The sequence below is a fragment of the Lagopus muta genome, chromosome 7 (genome assembly GCF_023343835.1).
Source record: "Lagopus muta isolate bLagMut1 chromosome 7, bLagMut1 primary, whole genome shotgun sequence".
Lineage (NCBI taxonomy): Eukaryota > Metazoa > Chordata > Aves > Galliformes > Phasianidae > Lagopus > Lagopus muta.
In genome coordinates this window covers 21,915,253-21,939,171 of record NC_064439.1, presented here as the reverse complement: position 1 = coordinate 21,939,171, position 23,919 = coordinate 21,915,253, and the positions used below count along the sequence as shown (strand labels likewise).

At 38.5% G+C, this 23,919-nt stretch overlaps 1 protein-coding gene across 7 annotated transcripts in view; it reads right to left on the bottom strand.

Annotated features, from left to right (window-relative positions):
- CDK14 (cyclin dependent kinase 14) overlaps positions 1–23,919 on the bottom strand; it is a 307,407-nt gene that overhangs the window by 95,147 nt on the left and 188,341 nt on the right. For all 7 annotated transcript variants that reach the window (XM_048950388.1, XM_048950391.1, XM_048950389.1 and 4 more), the window contains 2 exons: positions 12,020–12,083; positions 287–335 (listed from right to left, as the gene is read on the bottom strand). In XM_048950388.1, coding sequence (XP_048806345.1) covers positions 287–335; positions 12,020–12,083 — 113 coding nt within the window. The remainder of the gene's footprint in view (positions 1–286; positions 336–12,019; positions 12,084–23,919) is intronic.

Below are 23,919 nucleotides of genomic sequence, written 5' to 3'. Positions count from 1 at the left end.
CAATATGAAACATCTTGCAGTGAGTTCAACAACCTTCTAGTTTACATTCCCATGAATAAAGTACTATGCAATGCAGTTTCTCCCTATTTATAGAAAATTGCCAATTCAAAAAACATTCAAAGTTGACAGAAGCAGGAAAGAACAATATTTCAGCAATTTTATATATGTACCACGATTAAAAAAGTTAAAGCCATTATAAATTAATTGTGATAACTTCAGATTGGCATGAGTCATATCCCTGAAGAGTAAAAAAATAATAATAATAATTAAAACAAAAATGACTTACTTATTCCATGCTTGCCTAAGGTTTTTAGGGCTGTACTGTGTAAACCGTTCTGTAACAAAAAAAGAAGATGTACATTCAATTATCTATGCTAAAACCAGTTATTTTTATTTTTTTTAAGCATAGTTATTAACCCTCAGTTTTCACCATTTTTATGCAACTACAGCAGCTCAAGTCCCTACATATGGAAAGAAAAAAAACACAGAAGCAATTGCCATGCAAACACAAAGTTCTTATAAAAAAAAAAAACAAAACAACCCAAGATATCATGACAAAAAAATTCACTCACTGCAACATCACCACAAATGGAAACTGTTAAAATATTTTCAAAATACTTTTGATTGCTAGGGAAAAAAGAAAAAAAAAGAAAAAAGAAAAAAAAAGATGCCTGACACCTAAAATTAGTTTTATTTTTCTTAATCATGAATGCAGTTCTCTGTGACCTGTCACGTTTTCATGGTTCCCATGAGGAGTTAATGCGGGGCTGTGTGATGCGCAAAACATGATGGCTACATAGGAGTTCACTTTCTAAAGAACACATACAAATAACCAGCAGAGGCAACATGTTGGCAGCTCATTCAGATGTAATTACTTTCCCTCCCAGATCCATGAAAATCCTTGCTCTGCATTAGGGCTCTTGTTGGCTAAGAATGATGCTATGAAAACTGCTGCAAAATTGAAGAGCCCACACTCGGCTAATGCTTAGAACAGGAGCTAAATGCCTCTCAGTAAGGAACATATGCTATTTGGCTGGAGAATATAAAAACATTTTCCACGAAGCCTTATCACACTACTCACTCTGGCCATTTGCCCAGGCATGATGTCATTAGGTGCCCTGAATAAACTCCACATTTTCAAAATATTCAAAAAGAAACCCACAAAAACATTTAATTTTGTTTCCACTCTACTGAAGAGAATGATATTTAACAGATGTACCATATAGTTACAAGAGTATTTTTACATATATATCTACGGAAACAGGCCAGGCAGAGAATGGCTTGATCATCAGAGGGCTGGAGCACCTTCCCTTTAGGGACAGACTGAGAGAACTGGGGCTCCTCATCCTGGGGAAGAGAATGCCTGAAGTACTGGAAGAGAGCCCATGGAAAACTGGGGAAGGACATTTTATAAGGGCATGTGGTGACAGGCTGAGGGAAAATGGTTTTAAACTGGAAAGGGGTAGATTTAGATTAGATATCAGGAATAAATTCTTTACTGTGATGAGGGTGAGACACTGGAACAGGTTGCCCAGGGAGTTTGTGGATGCCCTCAGCCTGGAGGTGTTCAAGGCCAGGCTGGATGGGACTTTGAGCAACCTGCTCTAGAGGGAGATGTCCCTGCCTGTAGCAGGGGTGTTAGCACTAGGTGATCACAGAGGTCCCTTCTAACCCAGGACAAAGAAACAGTCTGCAGCATGGCAGTGCTGTGTACTGGATGAGGCTGAGATGCACATTAGAGTTCAGCTAATACAGCGCAGATCCGCACAGTAGTCTGTGTTGGTGCAGAGAAGTGCTTGGTGGAATGAGGACTGAACTGGCTTGAAGAATCTCTGAAGAGCTAACTCAAATCTATGGAAAGACAGCTCTTGATTTCACGCCTCATTCAGGTTAGGTCAGATATTGGCAGAGCTACATACACATTATTTTTTAAAGGACTGACAGGTTCATTCTAAGCAATTTAGCATATTTTCACAGTGAAGCACCAAGTCATATTTCGCCAAATTGCTTATAGGTCCAAAGACCTGTTTCAGCTCTGCAAGAAAATGAAAAACTACTGCTATCCCAGATGAGATTTTACTACAAAACTGAAATATTGGAATCAGTTATGTAAATTCTGGGCATACACAGTCAAAATGAACAAACTTTTCAAAGTGATCTTCCTTCTTTATATTTTCTTTTTAAATAAGTACCTTATTCATCATATATGTATCAGGCAGTGAGAGGGGAAACTAGGAAGAACACAGTAAGGGTGAAGCCCTCTATAAGAGGCCAATGTCCTGAGTCCTCCATTCATTTGCTGTGTGACTGCAAACCATGCTTCTCTTCAGCACTGATATCAACTCTTTCCCTCTACTTTAAAGCAGATTAGAAACTCCTCTCTTTAAGTTCTGCAGAAGAAGGGAAAACACCGATCGAATAAAGCTCTCATTTTTCTCTACCAAAGTTTTTGGGTATGCCTCCAGCCAGAATTTTGTTAACTTTCACAGAGTAAATGGGACTACTGTGGCAATTAAGCCAGTCTCCTATACATCCCAGCTCTTTATGTTTTCTTTAAGTAATCATTCTTCAGAGAATAAAAAACAGAATAACAATTATTGCGATTTTAGAGCTGCCAGAATAGAGGAGCTACAACAGTCTTGTCACTGATTTTTTCCACCATGATCCAATTTTTTAAAGTCTTGAATTATGGCAACAAAATAATTGACAGACAACATGCCTGTCAATATCAACCTGGTAGCCACAATGCAGACAAATAAAGAGGTCATTGCCTCCTTTTATCTGAGAATCTCCTTTCTGTGTCCAATTAATGAGAACTGGAATTCAGTCTCACAACTACATCCCTAAGTTTTCCTCTGAGTTACTTTTCAGCATGAACTACTTTCACATACCTACATGGATGCCCTGTCTGTTGTTACTAGATGGATTTAACACAACTGGATTTAAAGCTATGCCTGTGACTGTGACCAACAGTATGAAATTAAATTTTATATTTTCAAGCATTCCATAACATTTTGGTATTTATTTTTCAGATGCTCCATAGATTTGATAATAAAAATTAGTAATATCAGTTGGTAGATTTTGACTGTATAAGATCCTGTAATACTGCAGAATTACCTTGAATGCTCCTCCAAAAAAATGTTGCTTGACACATACTGCAAAAGGCAGCAGAAGAGGTGGTCAGTCCAACTTGACAGAAGGAACCTAAAACTTACTTCCATTCCCTCAGAACCATAAGGCAAATGATCTCAAGTAGGAGTTCCCTACAAACATTTGCATCATCACCCACCCATGCAATCATGCCCCAGAGCAGACAAGCCACTGTCAAGTCTGCAGAGCACACTGTCTTGCTGTCATAGGTGCCACTCTCATCAACATCTGAATAAAAAAAAAATTGAAAATTTGCACATTTGCAGATTAAGACTTGATTTAAGGTATTTTTGAATCTTTATAGTTCAGATATTTTGTGATTACGATTATGAAATATGCTTGTTTCGAATAAAAACATTGGAAGACAAACACGGTAAGCTCTAAAATACAGAGTAAAAAGCACAATTTTAATTTACTTTATGCAAACACTTAAATATTTGTAAATCTTCTGGAAACAAATTCAGGAAACAAATATTGATCCTCTGATTTTTTATCCCAGATATATACCATCATCATCACGAGCTACCATGTCTCACTGTTAAAGAGCTGGCTTTTCGCATGGATGCTATATTTCACTAGCCAAAGGTGATTTGTCATTATGTGTAACAAAAGAAGGGAGACCTCACTTGTTATTTAAATCCCATAGCACCTAGAAGTGTTCTACCTTTTGCTTCTTAGAAGACAAGTTAGCTAAATTTTGATTAAGAAGTTGTTCATAAACAAACACAGTGTAAAGAGTACCTTACACAGGACTGCAGAAGCAAGAACAAAAATACAGTATTAATATTCCTTAATGTGACAAAGTACCAATCACGTGATCATCCTGTAACATACCATTTACTCTTAAGCATTTAACAGAGCACAGACTGTAGCACAGCTGTAGGCTGACATGCTACATCCACACCTCCAGATGACCACCCCAGAGACAGCATTCACTGTTCTGTCAGACACCAAAGCGAGCCCACTGGGAGATGCTGGGTACACAAACATTCTTCCTGCAGCAAATGAATTTGAGTTTTTATTTGTTTCAGATCTTTTAGCGTAACATACTCAATGCCTCTTGTGTCACAGAGGATTTTACATCTCTGCCCCACAAATGAGTGCTACTGGAAAGAATAACAATCACAAAATGGAGCTAGAAGCGAGCAGCCAGAGGTAGGAGAGGGAGATTTCTTGAGCTGGTTAATATGACAAATCTGATGCATTGAAAAGCATGCTTTCATGCAACTGCTCCCAAGCTATTTTCAGCTTGAAGATACAGAAAACTAAAGAAAAAAATAAATAAATAAAGCTGGTGCCAGAAAGCTTATCCATTACACCCAGCTGCATTTAGTGGTTTTAGTAATAACAATATTTCTACAAGCTTGCCTCTTACCCTCTTACTTTCTTTTTGCTTTCTTTAGACAATTGCTCTAAAGCAATTCTGTTATATATGCATATTTGTGTGCCCACATATATACCTATGTGCTCTTCACTGCAAACATCATTATCTGCTCGATAAACACACTCCATCTGACAGCCTTGCATCAAGGGCAGGTTCAAACAGAAGAGAATTTCAGCAGAACTCACTAGTGAGCTTATTAGCAGACCACTGAAGAGCTACTGGTCTGCTGTGAGAATTGAAAAAATAAGCACTTGCATTTTAAGTAACATAACGCACAATGAGGTTTAATTCTCCTTTATCTGTCAGAAAGACACATGAACTATTGTACCTTTGGCACATTTGCCTTGCAAGAACATAGAATAGGCAAGAAGAGCTACAGAAGAATTAGAAACAGACTACATTCTGATTTTTAGCTCCTTTTTAACGCTACTGATAATCAGCTTCTAGTCTAAACCAAAGAATTTAAAATGCAGTTTGACTTCAAGGCATTTTTTATGTTGCTAATCAAAACATGCTGGCTAATATGCATTCCTTGATTAACGTTCTTCTGTATTTAAAACCAAATGTGATCAGCTTAAATGCAAATATTTAAATACCACCATAATTAATATTTTGAAAAGTCTATTGCACAATTTCTTTAAAATAGTTTTCTTTGCATTTCTTTAAATTAAATCTAAAGTGACTAACATTGCACTGTGATATGCAAAACTCAGATATGCTATTTTTATTAAAGATTTGATCCAAAAAACATTTACATTATGTGAGCTAAAGACATGAAGACGTGTCTATTCTGAAGAAAAAATGTCAAGCTCTATTTGCAGCTCTACTGTGCAATTTGAATTTTTACTGAAGTTAAATCAAAAGAGGAGTTTTATTGTAATACTGAATTAAACTTTGTTTTCTCTTTTCCTTTCTTCCTCTCTCTTTCAAAAGGGAGAGGACAGAGCAGAGCAGAAGGTGTGTACAGAGGAAGCAAGAGAAGCTGTTCTAGGGTCTCTATTGAGTATGGAAAGGAAGTGTTAAGCTTATTAGCTTAGTACAGATAAAGTACTGAACTGAATTACAGTACCATCTGAAATGGCTCTGCCTTTTATCTGGCTCCATTGCATATAATACTAGTTACTTTAACATTTAGTTTGATGCAATTTTATTTCAAGACTGATGAAAACACCAACAGTGCTGCTTCCCTTGGGTCATCGATACCAGAGACTTGAGAAAACATGTGAATATTACAATTTTGACAAAACTAAAAAAGAATGAGAGAAATTTCAAGTTAATTCTTCTTTTCAGATACCTCTCTGAGTCAAATGCTCAAATTCCTTAAGATTACACCTATACCAGTAAGTGAAATGTAGCTGGGACTTGCAAATTGCAACCACTGTACAATGTCTGTGCTACTGCAGCACCCTCCCACTCCCATGATAGGTGTGAGACCTCCTCCTTAGTGGGGATGGCCTCCTGCCCATGATAACTCCCAAAGATTGCCTGAAAGTAATTATTTGGAAGATATAAACTAAAGTATGCCAGAAAATGCCCTAACAACTTAACAGTAGAGAATCTCCCTTTGCCTAGAAACATTTGTTGGCATCAGTCTAGATGGAAACAGGCAAAAATATTGATTCAGTGTATAACAAATTGTTGACAGGTTTTGGTGAAAAACTGTTACGGAAATTTGAAAAGCTGTATGCCCTCATATGCAGTATTTTCATGACTTTGTGTCAAAGGAGTTTCTTCTCTCAATCTAGTCTGGAGTGGATTAAATGAAGACTTAATTCTTTGATAAATCTTGGTTATCAGTCAGCTGCTAAGATACAGGTAGATCCCATTTCTAAACTAAATCTATATTTATTGATCATCTGGGAAGCAAAGCGGTATTCCTCAGTCAGAACAGCAGCTCTTCAGTGATTTTGTCAGTCACACAGTCAGGAGTTTTGTTGTACTTTTTTTTTTTTTTTTTTTTTAAATACTAAATCCACGAAGTTTCTATCAATCTCTGGCAAACTTCATAACATTTGCCACGAAACTGCAGTATTTCCTACGAATGCTGTTTTCCCGACATAGTTTCCTTCTGCTTTCTCCTTAAGGACAGTCTCTTTCTCTTAAGTGTTTTCATCTTCACCTGGATTCTGTTTTAGAAAACAATAATACTCTCTAGATGTTTCTACTGTCTCATAAAAGCCACCCATTTCAGGTATATTACTTTATATTATTTCTGATAGTCTGTTGAACACAGTCAGATTCAGGCTCCCACATCACCAGCCCAAGATTAAATATGAAAGTTTCTCTCAACTAGAGATAGTATTGTATACTGAGGCTCACACACTGAATATTGCAAACCACTCTCCTTGGCAGTTAACGTCTCTTAATGGTCAGCATCACCTTGTTTATCTTCTGTTCTGACTTCTACCCCTTTCCTCAGTGACAGGATCTTCTGCCAAATCCCAATTCAACTTTCCAGTATGGATATTACACATCGACAATTCCACAAAAATTGAGAACGTAGGAAGAGTAGAAAATTAAGTGTGGATGTCAGTGTGAGTGGCTTATCTTGCTCAATTATTTGGAAGAGACTCTGAATCCATCAGAAATGGCTGGAGAGAAAAGGAAATTAGAGTCTAGACTAGGAAAAATGGGAGATTTAATGTAGATGGAAAGAATAATACACAAAACCCAGGAAGATTCAGATGTGAAAAGGAAAAGAGTCTGGGAGTGTTGGTCAGCACTTGGATGAATTTGAGCCAGCAGTATGCCCAGGTGGCCAAGAACGTCAGTGGCATCTTGGTTTGTATCAGAGGTAGCATAGCTAGCAGCACCGGAGAGGTGATCATCCCTCTCTACTCAGCTCTGGTGAGGCTGCACCTTGAGTACTGTGTTCAGTTCTGGGCCACTCACAAAAAGAAAGACACTGAGGCCTTGAAGTGTGTTCCAATTGAAGGGTAACAAAGCTGGTGAGGAGCCTAGAGCACAAGTCTTATGGGGGAGCTGCTGAGGGACCCCAGATTGCTTAGTCTGGAGAAGAGGAGGCTGAGGGGAGGCCTTATAGTTCTCTACAACTTCCTGAAAGGAGTTTATGCTAAGGTTGGGTTTGCCTCTTATCCCACACAACAGTGATAGGATTAGAGGTAATGCCTCAAGCCGCACCAGGGGTGATTCATATTAGATATTAGGAAAAATTTATTTTCTGCAAGAATGGTTGGCTACTGGAATGAGCTACCCATGAAAGTGATGGAATCACCACCACTGGAGGTATTCAAGAAATGTGCAGATGCTGTGCTTAGAAACATGATTTAGTGGGATATATTTGAGGTAGGTGGACAGTTGGACTAGATGATCTTAGAGGTCTTTTTCAACCTTAATGATTCTATGGTTCTATGAGGCTGGCAAAGAAGCAGCATGTTTCAGAACACTGTTCCATCTTGTAATTTACTCAAACTGCCTTCTATGTGAGGGCAAATAAGTTCTTTTCACAATGATCCTGAGTGACTGGGTTTCTTTGGTTGTATCTGAGTACAGGAAGACACATTCAAGATTGTAGCAATCATGATCAATCATGAATCACAGAAGTAAAACCCAAATCCTAAATTCTGACCTGTTTCAGAATTTTCAAATGCATTTTTTAGATCATTCATGAAAGCAATTTACAAAGCAGAATGTGTGCATTTGTGTTTGTGTGCATGTCTGCAAACACAAACGGTTGAGGCCGATCTTGATAAACTCAAAGAATAGGCCAAATTTTATCTAAGTATCTCCCATATCACTTTCAGTATTTGTGAGATGGACTGCAATCCAAGATCTCAAAGCAGGCATATAAGTTGTTTTCTCACTTTTTTATGGTAAAAACAAATCACATCCATTTTACTTCCATAGTTACAGACTGTTAAAATTACTGAGGTTAGGAGTTTAACTGATGTAGAGCCACCCACTGCTACCCTTAGAAATGCATCTCTAATTCAGCATCAGAAAAGTTCCTGCATATAAAGATGTCAGGGATCACCATTTATGCACTGGCTGCTTCCCAGAATAATCAGACCTTTGGCCACTCTAGGGGAGAAGAGGCTAATGTCATGTTTTTCAGTCATTACTTGTTTCTCCCATTAAAATGTGATTAGTTCCCTGCAGCACTGGACTGCGTCCTATCAAATCACAGCACGAAAATTAGTTATTTATATCTATGCAAACAAGAAATACAATGAAATCTTGTTTCTGCTCTCATAAGTCTTCCCAACTCTGTAGACATTTAATGTGCCACTTTATTATTATTATTTTTTTTAGTAGAGTTACTACTAATACGTCCTGTTTAAATCCCATTGTTTTATGCTCACTTATATGGTTAACTCAGCTTATGGCATGAAAACCTTCCCTGAGTAGACGTTGATACTCTCATCACCAGTGCTGTCTTAAAACTCGCAGTCCACACAAAGGCACACAAAGCACAGGAGTTATTTAACCCTATATCATGTATAATCAAATGCAGTAATTTCACAGATCTTAAAGAATAATGGAATTGGTTGAGAGCTGATGAGACATTTCAGGTTACTCTATACTCTGGCTAAGGAAAGGAAAAGAGTAAGTTATCCTGAATGTATTAATCTAAGAAATAAATGAAATCATTCAACTTTGCTCTTAATAAATTATTCAGGAAAAAAAGAGTGTTTTGGTCCCCTAAACTTAGAATGTTTTGTCTAGGGCATAAGATAAAGTGTAACAATTTCAGACCAATAGGAAAGGGAACATGGCTGGCTGAGCATTGGTAGATAGAGCCAGTCAGCCTTGCCACTGACAGAAAACTGCCATGCACAGAATGGCACAAAGGAAATCTTTTTCTTCAGAAGCAACAGAGCACCTGATATCCATGCCTAAATAGCTCCATTGACCCCATCAGCATGAGCACACAGTGTAAATCCAGCACAGTCCATGGGTCAGAACACTGTGTGCAGAACCTGCTGCTAGTATCCTGGTGTGATCCCAGAGGAGATGTCTTTTGCTGCTCTCACAATTTCAAGTTCTACCAGCACAAAGTCCTATTACTCTTGGGGCATTTAGACCAAATTTTGGTTGTCCAGTTAGATTATTGCTTCTATTACTGTATTTTTTATTTATTTATTTTTTAAACCAAGACACAAAGGGAATGTAGAACACAATATGTGTTTCAAGCAACTACAAAGAAGGGCTTTTTCCTTTGGAGTGCTCTTAGACCTCCACAGTATATAGAAATAAGAGCTCAGCACTTTGTATTAACAGGTCCTAGAATCATTAAACAATTGCCATGGGATAATAGTTATTCTAACTTGCAGATCTGCATACTTCAGAGGTGAAAAGGATCTGAGAGAACAAAGAGTACATCGAGCAGAAATGTGAAAATACCAAATGACCATGCTCTGATTCAGGGGCACCTTCCCTCCTTTCCCCATTTTTATAAGTATTTTACACTCATAGCTGGCAAAATTCTGGGACAGTCTAACACAATGCCTGTCTAAAAATTAGATTTAATGGAATATGCACTGTGGATTTATTTCCTGATGTTCTTCTGTGGTAATAAACCCACATTCCTAAAGACAATTAAAAAGCAAAGAATTAAGCCAGGAAGTTTCTTGGCTGCCATCTACTGTTCAAAACTCTTGAATGCAGAATGTGAAGGAAAATAAATTCATAGAACGTACATCAGCATCTCCAGGTTTTCTCCTTTTCTTTAATCTCCTTGGATAAAAGCAGTATCTTTGAAATGTTTTTAAAGACCACTGAATTTTTGTAAGGATTCTGCAAGTGGACTCACTTATTAATCAGTAACAGAAATGAGAATCACAAAGTCTTGAATACTTAAAAAGTTTAATTCACACTAATTTAGGAAGAATACTATGAATTGCATATATGCAGGAATGCATACTATAATGCATATATGCATTATAAAAAGGTGTGGCCAACAAGTTGAGTGAGGTGATTGTCCCTTTCTACTCTGCACTGGTGAGGCATAGAAAAGACTGAGAGGGGATGTTAGCAACACAAGTATCTAAGGATGTCAGGAGGATAGGGCCAGGCTCTTTTTCGGTAGCGCTCAGCAACAGAAAAAGAGGCAATGGGTACAAATTGGAACGTACAGAGTTCCATGCAAACATGAAAAAAAATTCTTTATTTTGTGAATTACAAGCATTGGAACAGGCTGCCCAGGGAGGCTGTAGGGTCTGAATATCTGGAGATACTAAAACCTGCCTGGATGCCTTCCTTTGCAGCCTACTCTAGGGAACCTGTTCTAGCAGGGAGTTGGACTTGATGATCTCCAGAGGTCCCTTCCAATCCCTATGATTCTATGATTGTGTAACTACACAGCAATAAGACTAAGTAGGGCAGAGACTGAAAAGCTGTGTGGAAGTGTGCAAAAATGTCTGCCTGTCCTTTTCTCAAAGCTTTGTTTTATTACCAGAAGAAAACCAACAATATTTCTCTCTCTCATTTTTAGACCTGCCTTGATCTCTGTCCTTTTCAAGTTCTCTGCCTTACCACCCACCAGAAATAGCCAGAGTTGCCATTACAGTACTGCAAATCTAATGAACAAGACATGCTGGAATGAAAGAGGAATCTTTTTCTCTAAATTGGACATACAAGAAGACTTGGAAATTAGTCTTAAATGACACAGAATATCAAGTTTTCACAGTTTATGACAAAGCTAAAGGGAACGCTGTCTGCAGTAAAGAAGAACCAGGAGCCTACTGAGGCTCCTTAGACTACTTAGGCATGCAAGGAGCAAGATATCTGAAATGTAAGTCCTGAATTAATTCTGTCAACGACATCATTTGTACTGATGGAGTACAGGCCCCACATCAAACTTCATTGTAGCATAATGAAGGTGACTTTGTACTTATAAGTCTCTAGGGAACACACTCTTTGCTTCTTTTTGCACAAATGTATCAGATGGTAAATATTCAGTAATAGTTGTAGACTGTGACAACTTAGATTATAGCACCCACTAAAAAAGTAACTTGTAGAAAGGTACTAACAGATGATCTAGTAGTAGCTTCAGGTTTCACTAAGTCTTTCCCCTCTTCTTTGGTTTCCTTCAGTATTCCTTAAAGTTCACAGTGGTCTGTGGAAAAGTAAAGCTAATTGGGAATCAGCCTGCCAAGTTATGATGCTCAGTAGCAAAACATAGCAGAGGAATGCAAACAGGTCGGGGCTTATTTTATAATAAACAGGAGAAAAAGCAAAAGAGAGCAAAAGAAATTAAGCAAAAGGAAAAAAACAATCAAACAAATAACAACACCTTGAGCATAATAAATAGCGAGGAGCAAGAAAATGTGCATTATGGTTTCTGCGCCAAATTCCGGTCATTTTGAACACTGTGGAGGTTCTTTAGTAAATTAGGAGCTGCCAAAAAAACACAAGGGATGCTTTCATGAGCAAGTTCCTAGAATGTGGGCAGGAATTACCTGTTTCCTTTACCTGTATTTTCAGGTAAAGGAAAACGTAGATGAATGTGATATTTAGACCTACCTGGTTTGAAATGGGGTAATGAGTGGACTCCAGGCCATGTATCTTCATTTGGTGTTCCAAGTACCTGTGCATAACAGAAAAAGAAACAAGCAGCTTTAATGGGGAAATCATGATGATTCATTGCATTGCAAAAAGCCATTCCTCCAAAGAGCTCAATGTACCTCAAAATCTAAATTGTATATAGGCTTAATTATTAGGGGTACAAAAAGCTAAAAGTTACTGTGGTTACAAGGTACCATTGGAGCTAGTAAATGATGGTATGTTTGCATCAGACAACCTGCTTGACTGATACATGTTAAAGCTACTTTGCACTGACTAGTTCAAGCTACTCGTATGATGCAGAATGCTGATGTTACACAGGCTAAATTTTTGACCTTGGAAATAATTTCAATCCCTGTAAACTTAACTGAACAGACACTTAGTAACAGATGTCAGGATAGAAGATTTATACAGATGATAAAACAGATGACTAAGAACATGGTGTGAATAGCAACATGCTGAGATTAGCTGTCATTTTAAATGGATGTAGTAAGCTTAGAACAAGTGACATTTTAGAAAATACAGAAATTATTGACTCATAAATTGTGTTTTGTTTCTATTCCCTTCAGCTTGTAGCACAAATCAGACTAACTGTTAGCAGGAAAGAGCTTAACACTTCTCACTTGCATCTTATATTCTTTGCCCACATGAAAAGTTCAACTCCTGGTGTCTTTGGCACAAAAGATAAATTAGTTGAGAGAGCAGCTATATTTAATTCTTCCACAATTGTTTTTACTTCATGATACATAAGTGACAGTGCTCGCTTTAAGTGTGTCTGGGAGGAACATCTGAAATAGCAGCTCTAAAAATGGGATTCTAAATGAATTGCAGAATTTGGAAGTTCTCCTGTGGGATCTTCCCTGTTACAAATTTTCATACAGCTTCTAGCATCAATGAAAATCCTAGGGGCTGTTTTCAGTATTTGCTGTAAGCTCAGGCCCTGGAATAAAGGCTTGATTTTGTGAAGTGAATGCATCTCACACTGGTATTGTGCTCATTTTGCATTGTCATAAGCATAGAAAACCTCTCTGCCAGTCCTGCCCCTACCTGTACCACTGATCTTCTGAATAAATCTTTCATCCTGTGTAACTTATGTCACTGTGACACTGTGCGGTAACTTACTCCAGCACAAAATGAGCATCACAAACACACTATTTGTGTTTATAAGTTAATGCTTAAAAAATTTCGTGGAAAACACACACAAAAAAAATCTTGGAAACTGCCAAAAAAATATTTCATGCTATTTAGAAGTTGGCTTAAAAATTTGAAGTAGAAGCAGTGGCTTCTTAGGCAGAGACAACTACAAGGTGAGTTTTATGACTTCAGGGCAACAAGTTTGTTAAGCAATTTACAGTATTGCCTGTTTCTAATATGAAAATAGTAGTGCAAAGACACTCTACACAATGATTAATGCCTCAATTAGAAGAAAACACATATAAATTGGACCGTTTGCAAGAAATTGCAAACTGAAAGTGGAACATCAGGGTGTCAGAGAAACAGAGACATCAGTCTCCTTTCAATCAGACAGTATACATTCATGTAGTTATTTGGAGATGCAAGTTCACTAATTATATTTGTTAATATTATTTGCAGAATCTTGCTGTCAGTATTTGTGAAACAAGACCTAATCAGCATTTGAAACCTTGCCCTTCAACCCAGATCATCACAACACCAGAGCTCACTTCATTATTGCTATAAATGCTTCGAGTGCTACTGCTAACAGTGCTATGATTAAACATAAAAGAAGTTAGAGACACCGCTGACCCATTATTACATGATTAAATCAATTTGCTTTTGTAAGTAACTTTCACCTCCCCGGTACAGACGCACCTGTACAGCTGGTGCCAAGCAGCACCCAGACCAGGAGAGGGAGCCCGTGGATTAGAAACAGAGCTGCTTCAGTCTGCTTGTTTAAACTGAGAAATGGGGCCGGCACTTTGCAGCCCCACTTGCAAGTGAGAGGAATATTCTCTCACAAAATGCTATGAATGTAGTAAAATTAGTCACACCTTTTCGAATACGTATTTTCAATTTCCTCTTATGTTAGATGAGATATAGGCAGCTAAGTCATTGCAAGCTGAATATTAAAATCCACTAACAAAAAATGAAGCTTACAGTAAGATACTTATCAGAACAATTTAAGGTAGAACTTGGAGCTATGGAAATGAATTATTCTGATTTTCAACAGAACAGAAGACCCAACAACGGAGGGCTTGATGAAACATGACTTCTGTAATGAATATTATGCGACTCACAGTTTTTCTTTTTCACCAGTTTTCCAAACCATTCCTTTAATAACATTCCAGCACATCTGCTGTTACAATGTTTAAGAGCCAGCTACAAATGAGTACTGTGCAAGGCAGCACTCAGACTGCCTACAACATTGATACCTTCTGTCAAGGGTAGCAGCAGTTTAGAAACAACCAGGTTTTTCTATCATCTAAATGCCTGCCATTTCCAGGTAGGAGCAGCTGGTAGTTCAGGCAGTGATCCAGAGCCTGTATTTCAATTCTTTGTACAAACACCAGAAAGATCATCCTTATTCCATGCACATATCAACATGCAGAGTGCAGAAATTCACAATATGTGACTATCAATCAACAAATAAGGAGGAGAAGGCAGCAGGGAAACAACTGTGTTTTTAATAAGATGAAACAATCACTGCTCACAGGTATGTCACTATAAAGTGATTTGTAGGCAGCACTTTGTGCAAGTAATGCAGCAATCCATCCCATTTTGATGAGCGGGTATCAGGCAACTTAAAGTGATGAGTTTTGACATCTGCTATAAGCAAAGAAATGAGAGTTCACATCACAATAAAGTGGATGATCTCCTTGGTTTTTGGCTTGCAAAAGAGAGTTAAGGGACCAATCTGAAGAAGGAAAGCAGAGCCAAACAATCTGGTTTTACTTCTGAACACCATCCCATAGCTGTTAAGAGTGTTTGTCCAGACCCTACCACTGTCAACACCTTGGCACTGCAGGTAAATCTGATTACATGAAGGACTTGCAACTGCTGTGGAAGATACAGGAGACAGTCTGCTGAACATCCACCTAATGCTGTTACTTTGTGGCTGACCTCACAGCTGTGACCATTCTTGCGAGGGCAACCACTTCTCATCCCAAACATGCCACCTTGTTCCACCATGTTCAGTCTTTTCTACATACTAACATCTTCCCTTTCAGTTTCACACAGATTCCAGAAACAAGAAAATAAACACTGCTGTCGCATAATTCAAGCCCTGTTTAAGAATGGAAATAGTCTTTTATTTATTACTGGGAATTGTTTGGAAAAAATAAGACTAACTCATATTTTTTCTAATCATAATCTGCATATCAGCAAGATAAACATTCAACTTGTATTCTTTGATATCCTATTTTTAATTGAATTGCCTACACAAAACAAAACAAACCCCTACAAATCTCAAATTTGGAATGGATTTAGTGTTTGCCACAGGCCAGGAGGGTTATAGCTTCTCTAATGAAAAGTCCATGCCCTCATGAGGTTTTGCTGTTCCACAATACATACAATTATAACATGAAAAAACACCCTGAACTCATTTATTCCCTAACAAACAAGATAAAATGACCTTAATTTGTCATTTGAAATTTGATGTTCAAAATCAAGATTAGATTCTGATCTAATTTGCATGGTGAGAAATCTATTTATATGAAAATAACAGATTTCCAGTGCATGAGGGTACTGAGGGCCAAATACCCTCACTGTGAGTTGATGCTGTTAGGGTTTGGCAGCAACAATACATGGAAAGTTATGAAAACAGAACCTGCTGTTCCGATATCCATATACAAGCATAAAATAGACAGATTGCCCAGGAAACGCAACACAAATGCATTGAGGTCTACTGTATTTCTGTAACTTTTTGATAAAAGAAATAAGTTGCTTGCTTTTTACATCTTATTTTACAAAGACTCATAATTCACCTCACGAACGTGCTCCCTTGTGTGCAAGGGAATCATTATTTTATGGTGAGCATTATGCCAATCTATCAACACAATTAGCTGTAAAGTCCTGCATTGTGCTTAGAAAGCATTCCCTGTTACATCCATGTAATAAGGTCATTCCGGCTAACTATTTGTCCAATGAAGTCACCTGATTCTCTTGTGAGATGAGCAGTAGTGCACATCTTTCCCACCAGCTCTTTCTCTAGTGCCACAATTAGTAAAAAAAGAAAAAAAGTATTTTCATTTCTAGTACAACTTTTGAATATATCAAGCCATATATTCTTGAATTAGTGCTAAACACAATGATATTCAAGAAAAGCAATGGTCTGGATTTTAACAAGACAAAAATGTGCAGCTAGTGGATTATTCAGGGTTTTCTAGCAACAAAGCAGAATGAAAAACAAGATCAGCATGCAAATGAGATGCCTTTCCTCAGAAAAAAATATGGAAATTAGGCTAAGCAATTTGCTGAATTTTCAAGTCTTTTCTTATTAGGTCAACTTGGTGAACAAAGTTTAGTAAAAAATAAATACCAGGACAGTGAATCATACTTTTTCTTTAATGAAAAGACCTTAGAATTTAAACTAGAACGAGTTACAAACTGTTTGTAAAAATGTTATTTTCTTTTTTTCTTTTTTTTTAATTTTTCTTTCCAAAGGTCATCAAGATTGTCTTCCTATTCATTCCCTGAGTAAGTCTTACTGCATTTAGTGTGAGCCCTGGGCTGTCAGACACCATAGGAGAGATCTGTCTGAGGAACTGAACTTATTAAGAGAATAAGCATTGTAGAGTTACTTCCAAATCATCAATCTCTTTCTTTTTAGTGAGATACGGAGCCCTCTGGCATTCTGTTTTTCAACAAAAATCTGCTACATTCATCCAAACTACACATTTCTAGTGAAACTCCCAAACTTCCAACTTAGTCAAAACACCAGGCGTCCTTTCCATTTTGGTTGGACAAAGGTAAGTTAGCTGTTTAGATCTGGCTCTTGATTATCAGGGCAAATTCCATGATGCTCCACCACTCATAGGGCTTCTGAATGGGCAATCTTGCATTTGCAAAAAGACAAACTCACATGATCTCTTTTTCCTGGTGATCAGACTTTGCCCAGCTGATCCAGCCAGTCCTGCATTCACTGTTCACTGCATTCACTGAGTGTTCACTGTTAGCTACACCTTAACCACGTCCTCTATCATCAGCAAAGCCCTGCAGTACCAGCTGGTAATGTCAGTGAGCACAAAGGGAGTAGTGAGGATTGAAGGAGGAACTTTGTCCTTCAGCTCACATTTTGCTAATGGGTTAAGCAAAATTCAGCAACTATTTGTGTATTATGCATGCTGACTCAGTCTGCTGACTGACAACTGCAGCTACGCTCCCTTCTAGTCTCTCCTGGGCACAGCGGATGACAGCTGAGTGTCAAGTTTAATATCCGGAAGACAGAGGCAGAAATGGAATAGTCTTAGTAACGGTCTTTTCTTCACTTTGGGGGCTTAGCTGTTCAGTTTCCTTAAGGGACAATATGTCTCTCAGTTTATGTAATGCACTTCCACTTTTGTTAGAGGATGAATATATTTTAACTCAGAGAAGGCACTGAATAGTCCAAGAATCCGACTGGAACAATAAAGTAAACATATTTTCTCTACAGAAAAAGCCTATCAGCTAGTATTACAATAATATGTTTATTGGGATTTACTAGAAACAAAAAGTACCTTCCTCTCAAGGACTACTGTTATCGAGATTTAAAATTCTGAAGTCTTCTTTAAATGTATGGCAAAAATTACACACAATCCCAAATCTGGAATTTCATATTAGATCAAAGTTAAAGCAACTGAAGTGAGCCTAAGCAATAAAGGCCTCTCCTCCTATGCATAAAACACTTCTTCAGAGCCTGAAACCTGTATTTTGGTACAAATGATTTTTCATACTTACAAATCTTGCTGTATTTTTTCAGCCAATTGTCATCAAAGCAACTCTCCATTATCCCCATACAGGTAAGAAAGAAAATACCAGCCAAACATATTAAACATGCAGAATACGATGTAATGTTTCTCATATGATTCCTCTTCAGAATGAAAATGTTAATAAACAACATCCCATAATTCTCTACTGACAAAATTAGATTTTCAAATTCTTGTTTTCTTGTAGAAAGCAGGTTGTATTTTTGGTTCCTTATGTCCCTTTAAAACTACCAAAATCATAAAAAAAGCTTTAAGTGATGATATCTGGTCAAAGGAAGGAACATCATATGTAATATGTTGCAGAATAAATTTAATGTAATCTGCATTCATTCAGGACACTAAGTCAGAATCCAGAATTTAAAAGAAAAAAAAGTGCTTAGAAATCAAGCTAAGTGGAGTATTTCTTTTGCAAGTTATTTTGTGAGTGTTTTGTCATAACAGAATAAAACATAAATATGAAAAGAACTCTAAGTAGCACCTGCTAAACAACAGCTATAGCAAGAAAAATAGAAAGAGAAAACTAAGAGAAAACTAAGAAAACTAAGAGAAAAGAGAAACTAATAAGCTTGTTTCTCCTGTACAATGAACTGATGCTGTTTCATGAAAAACAAAAGTTACTGAGGCTTATTCTCTAATGTGAAAAAGGAACCAAATCACGTGCACCTATGGTAAGATGCCAGCTCCTTCAGGCATTAAGTGGAATATCATTGTTACGTTATAAGGAATTAATAAAAACAGCTGCTTTGAACATAAGGAGTGATTTACGATGAAGCTGGCTTAAAAAAACATTTAGGTAATGTGCTAGTATGGATGAGGGAAGCAAAACATGAAATTAATATCAACACCCCCACCCCCCAGAATTTTAACAAAACACATTAATTAAAAAAATATCAAATTCAACAAATGTTTGTGCTTTTAGCTCCATCATAGACCAAGAATGAGGCATTTGAAACAGTAGAAGACCCAACTGTTATTGAGAAGCTTTTTCCCACTGGAGCAAAATACAACAAAGTCTTAACAGGAATCGCAGAATCATAGAAGAGTTTGAGTTGGAAAAGACCTGGAAGATCATCTGGTTCCATCTCCCTGGCATGGGCAGAGTTGCCCTCCACCATCTCAGCTGCCCAGGGCTTCATCCAACCTGGCCCTGAGCACCTCCAGGGATGGGGCATCCACTGCTCTCTGGGCAGCAGTGTCAGAGCCTCAGCAACCTCTGAGTGAAAAATGTTCCCTTCATATAAAAACTAATTCCCCATCTTCTGTTTAAAAATGTTTCCTCTTGCCGCATGACTATCTACCTGTGTAAAAAAGTGATTTCACTCCTGCTTATAAGATCCTTTTAAATATTGGAAGTCCACTATCAGGAGCCTTCTATTCTCCAGACTGAAGAAGCCCAGCTCCCTCAGCCTGTCTTTGTAGGAGAGCTGCTCCAGCCCTCTGAGCATCCTCCCAACTCTCCTCTGCGCTCTCTCTAAAAACTCCACATCTTTCTTTTGCCAGGGCTGCCAGGCCCAGATGTAATCCAGAGGGGGACTCACAAGGTCAGAACAGAGGGGAGAATCACCTCCCTCTCCCCGCTGACCACCACTCTGTTGATGCATAGGCATAGGATATCATTGGCCTTCTAGGCTGCAAGTGCACACTGCTGGCTCATGCTAAGTTCTTCATCTATCAGGAACCCCAAAGTCCTCCTTAGAAGGGCTACTCTCAAGGAGTTCTTCTCCCAGTCTGTGCATACATCTGGGAAACTTATTCAGTATATGATTTTCCCAAGCTTACTTGGTGCATTTAAAAAATATTTGAGTAGCTTTATGTATGAAAAATTTAGTTTTACCCTAACACTGCTTCTGCTCTCTTTGCAGCACAAATAAAGAAACTCAGAGCTCTCTTCATCCCTGACGTAACCGAAGCTACCTTTCTGGGGGACACTGCCAGCGAGGCACCTCTGCCACCTGACGGGAGAAGGACCAGAGACTTCCCAGCCCTGCTCCTCTGCCAGGCTGTTCCTGCTCCCCGTGTCAGGGGCAGGGCAGGCACTGAGGCAGAGCAAGCCTGCTGCAGATGGACAGCACAGGATAAAATGCAAACCTCCCCCATTTAAAAATGCACTGCCAAAGTTTGGCCTATCAGTGTTCGGCCAGGGGACAGTTTAGTTTATTCCAGAAAGGATCTGCTAAATAAATATTTTACTTCGAACCACAGAAATAGCTCTATCAATGAGATGACTGTTAGAAAATAATTCTGTCCATAATCCAATTTAAATTAGAGAGAAATCAAGGCCAGAATCATTTCCTCTAAATTTCACTATGAGACAAAAAAGTCGGTGTGAAACAGTCTGTACTGGACTACAGCATCCTCTTCCTAAAGCTAATCAGCACATCTTGTTACAACACTCTGCCTTCATTAAGGTTCATTATGGTGGAAGAAACTGGTTTCTGACACAGTGATTCATAATAAAACATTCCCATGAATGAGACTAAAAACATTAAGAAAACAAGATCTGAAAAACTTATTGAGAAAACAAATGGATCTGTGTTGCAGAGAGAATCTGAAATAAACAGCAGGAGGTGGGAAAAAGGTGAACTCCTGACAGAGACTGTACTTTTCCTCAAACCAGTGAAAACATGCAAGAATTCAATTTGAAACTGCAGCATATAAGAAAAGGAGACTCTGTTTAGCTCTGAAGTGAAAAGAGGGCTCCTTTGTCAGGGCTCTCCCGGGCCCCAATAGGCTGAGGCAGCAGAGCTGAGGTCCTGTCCTTCCAGTTTTCCCAGCCACCAGGCTGAGGAATCTTCCTCGGTCAGGAAACAATCAAATCATCAGAACAAAAAGTCCTTGAACTTAAACCATGGTGTCTCTTTTGCAGAATCTATACAGCAGCTCAATAGGATGAGACCGAGTCTTAATACAAAAGAATTTGAAAACTTTTGCGTACCTGGAAACTGTGGGTTAAGAAAGGGCTGGGAAGAAAATTCGTGCCTCAACTGCTGCTGACCTCAACAGATTTCTCTTCCGTTCTTCCTTTCTTCCAAGAAGAAGAGACTGCTCTTCTATCACTACCACTTGTGAGCAAACCAACAACAGAGATGGAAAGTCTTCACTAAGGACGACCTTGCTGTTAATATATGCAAAGAAGCACCTGCTTCTTATTTCTGTGCTAATAGCTATCTTCCTTACTGTTTTGGGAGTAGAATTGTTTGCTTCACCACAAAGAAAAGGAGTACTGTAACAGTCTATCAGAAGAACCCCTAGCTCACAAGGTATGCTTGTTTACACATCCTTCAAAATCTGCTCTGATTTACCATACACAGAAAGGTAAAGACTCTGCAGGCAAGATTTCCTGCCCTGTTTGTGTTGTAAAGCCTTTGGAATAGCCCATCCAAAGGTAATCCCTTCCTAAACATGCTCTTTAAAGATTTATTTCAAGATTTTTTACTGACTTTTTTCTTTAAGCTGGAGAGAAAAAAAAAAAATATCCAAAAGCCTGTGGGAGGCTGTTATGAAATGTACTTCCACATGCTGTGCTGCGCTGCCTCAGCAGCTGGTTCATTTGAATTCCAGGTATGCTCTACTGAGGTTTTGCTGCTGTTGTAGTTTTTCAAAACACCAGCTTATCAGAGGAGCAGTGGTGCTTTTGTATCACTGCCCCTTTTTGAAGACCACAAAGCTGGCTCAGTTCACATACACACACACCTTCCCAGCAACGTCACAGTGCCCAACCTTACTGGCATGAGTAAAGACACACCATTTTGTTAGGATGTCTAGAGTGCTTAAAGCCAGAAAGCTTATTTAAATAAATAGCAGACCAAACTTATGCAAATTCCTATGAATCATCATAAAATTAGCAAAGAAAACATTCAAGATAAAATGTAATGTCTTCAGTATACCAATGTTTAACTGAAACGATTGGAACAAATAAGCATGTGTAGGATCAGATCCGTTCCTGACCAGGGTCACCACTGAACCACAACCCGACCTAATGGTTTAGTTTGCATAGAAACTGATCTACATTTTCCCAGAACAAAATCTCTGAGCAGCAAAGCACAGTGCTTCTTGGGTACTGGAAACCCTACCTCCCTGGCTTGGTGCCCAGTCACAGCACATCCGAGGAATGAGTGCATCTCACTGTGACATTACATTGGAACCTGTCATCCCTCATGCACAAGCCACAACATACACACGGCACAATGGAAGCTCATTACATGACAGAAATACGTTTGCAGTGCAAAGGAAAGCTGCTGTACCCAGTGAGATAGAATATTGCATCGGGGCTAACAACTGCCAAGCTCACAGTCTGGAATAGGATGGTAATATAGAGAAAATTCTTTTTCTCACCTAAAAATTCTGGGAAGATAACCTATACCAAGACCTATATATTAAGCCTGGTGCTCAGCACCACATAACAGTGTGATACTTGAATCAGATCACATCATCCAGCTCTTATTTTGCCAGTCAAGGTCTTGATCTTGCAATAATCTCAATTCTGAATAGATTCATGCAGCCACATGGAGTCAAGTGAAGCAGTGGGTATTCTGTCAAGGTTTTTTTAAGCAGCCATTTGTTCAATCTGCAGCAAAAGAAGGCAGCTAGTTATGCTGCCATTTGAAGAATGTGCGGGTCCAGGTGTTACAATATTTCTGAAACAGCGAGTGCATTACTAATGAGCTCCGATTGTGTCGGGTACATGTGGTGGATATAAGTGCACTTTTCCTGGCTAAATATCCTGCTGATTCCCTACACTGAACCATATTAGAATTCTCAATTCAAATCACCTTTTTAAAATGTCTAACCTTATCATTAAAAACCACCTCAAGTGATTCAGTTTCAGGTGCACCTCCAATAACAAATTGCAGCATGATGCTTAGTATATTCAGAACTCATTCCAAACAGTAATATTTAGTGGTTAAAAAAAACAAAACAACAACAACAACAAAACACTGGAGTTCTACCTTTCTGATTCATAGGAACAGAACAGGAAAGAAGAACAAAAAAAATGGAAGCCTCCAAGTTGTATTGAAAATTCTAAAAAAGGGAAAAAATATCACCCTATCTTGATGGACATATCCAGGTCAGAAAAGCAGCTGGGGTATTTTACGTGTGGTTGGGGCAGAATACCATTGCTGTTTTTTAACACTCAAAGCCACAGGTTAGCTACACGTTGCAGCCTGCTTTCAGGAGAAGCCATGTGTGTGTTCCTCCCCAGGAACAGAAAGCTGGAATGTGGGGGGTCAAAAGCAAACCCATTTTCCAGGCTGGCAGACTTTCTCAGCTGTCAAGAGAAGGAGAATCCATAGTATCACCAAACACTTTGTGGCTGAAATTAAGGTGATTTTAGCTAATTATATGTCTGTTGGCCATAAAGTAGCAATGGATCTGTTGTCAGATCATGCTGTTACTTATTTTAAGAAAAAAACAGTACACTATATGATTCTGAAATGCCAATTTGATTATACTTGCTTGATGAAGAATTTAAGTGGGGGGAGGGCAAACAGAGGAAGTGGTTTTTGAAAGAATGCCCAATTTTGAAACTCAAATTTCCTGAAAATTCAAAACTGTGAGATTTAGCAATTTATTGATTATTCAGCAGCTGTAGTTTTAACAATCAGTTGGCAGGTGGCCTAGGACTTCTCATTTTGGTTATTTAAACGAAGGTGGAAGCAGGTGTAGCTCAACTGGAAGAGGCAGCTGCACTCCCAGCTTCAGTGAACCCATTTGTTTTCTTTGACATTCGTTCACTCAGTTGCTTTACCCCTAACTTCCAAGCTTTCAAAAACACTAGGCAAGAAAGATTAGGGTGTAGTCATCTACTGTCTCCTCTTGAATATGCTTCAAGCCACGTGCAAACTATCCACATTGGCAGCCTTTGCTCTTTGTAGACTGTTTTAGGCAGAAGGGAACTCCTTCCCTGAAGCTGCTGACAGGCAGCCCTTCTTCTCTGCT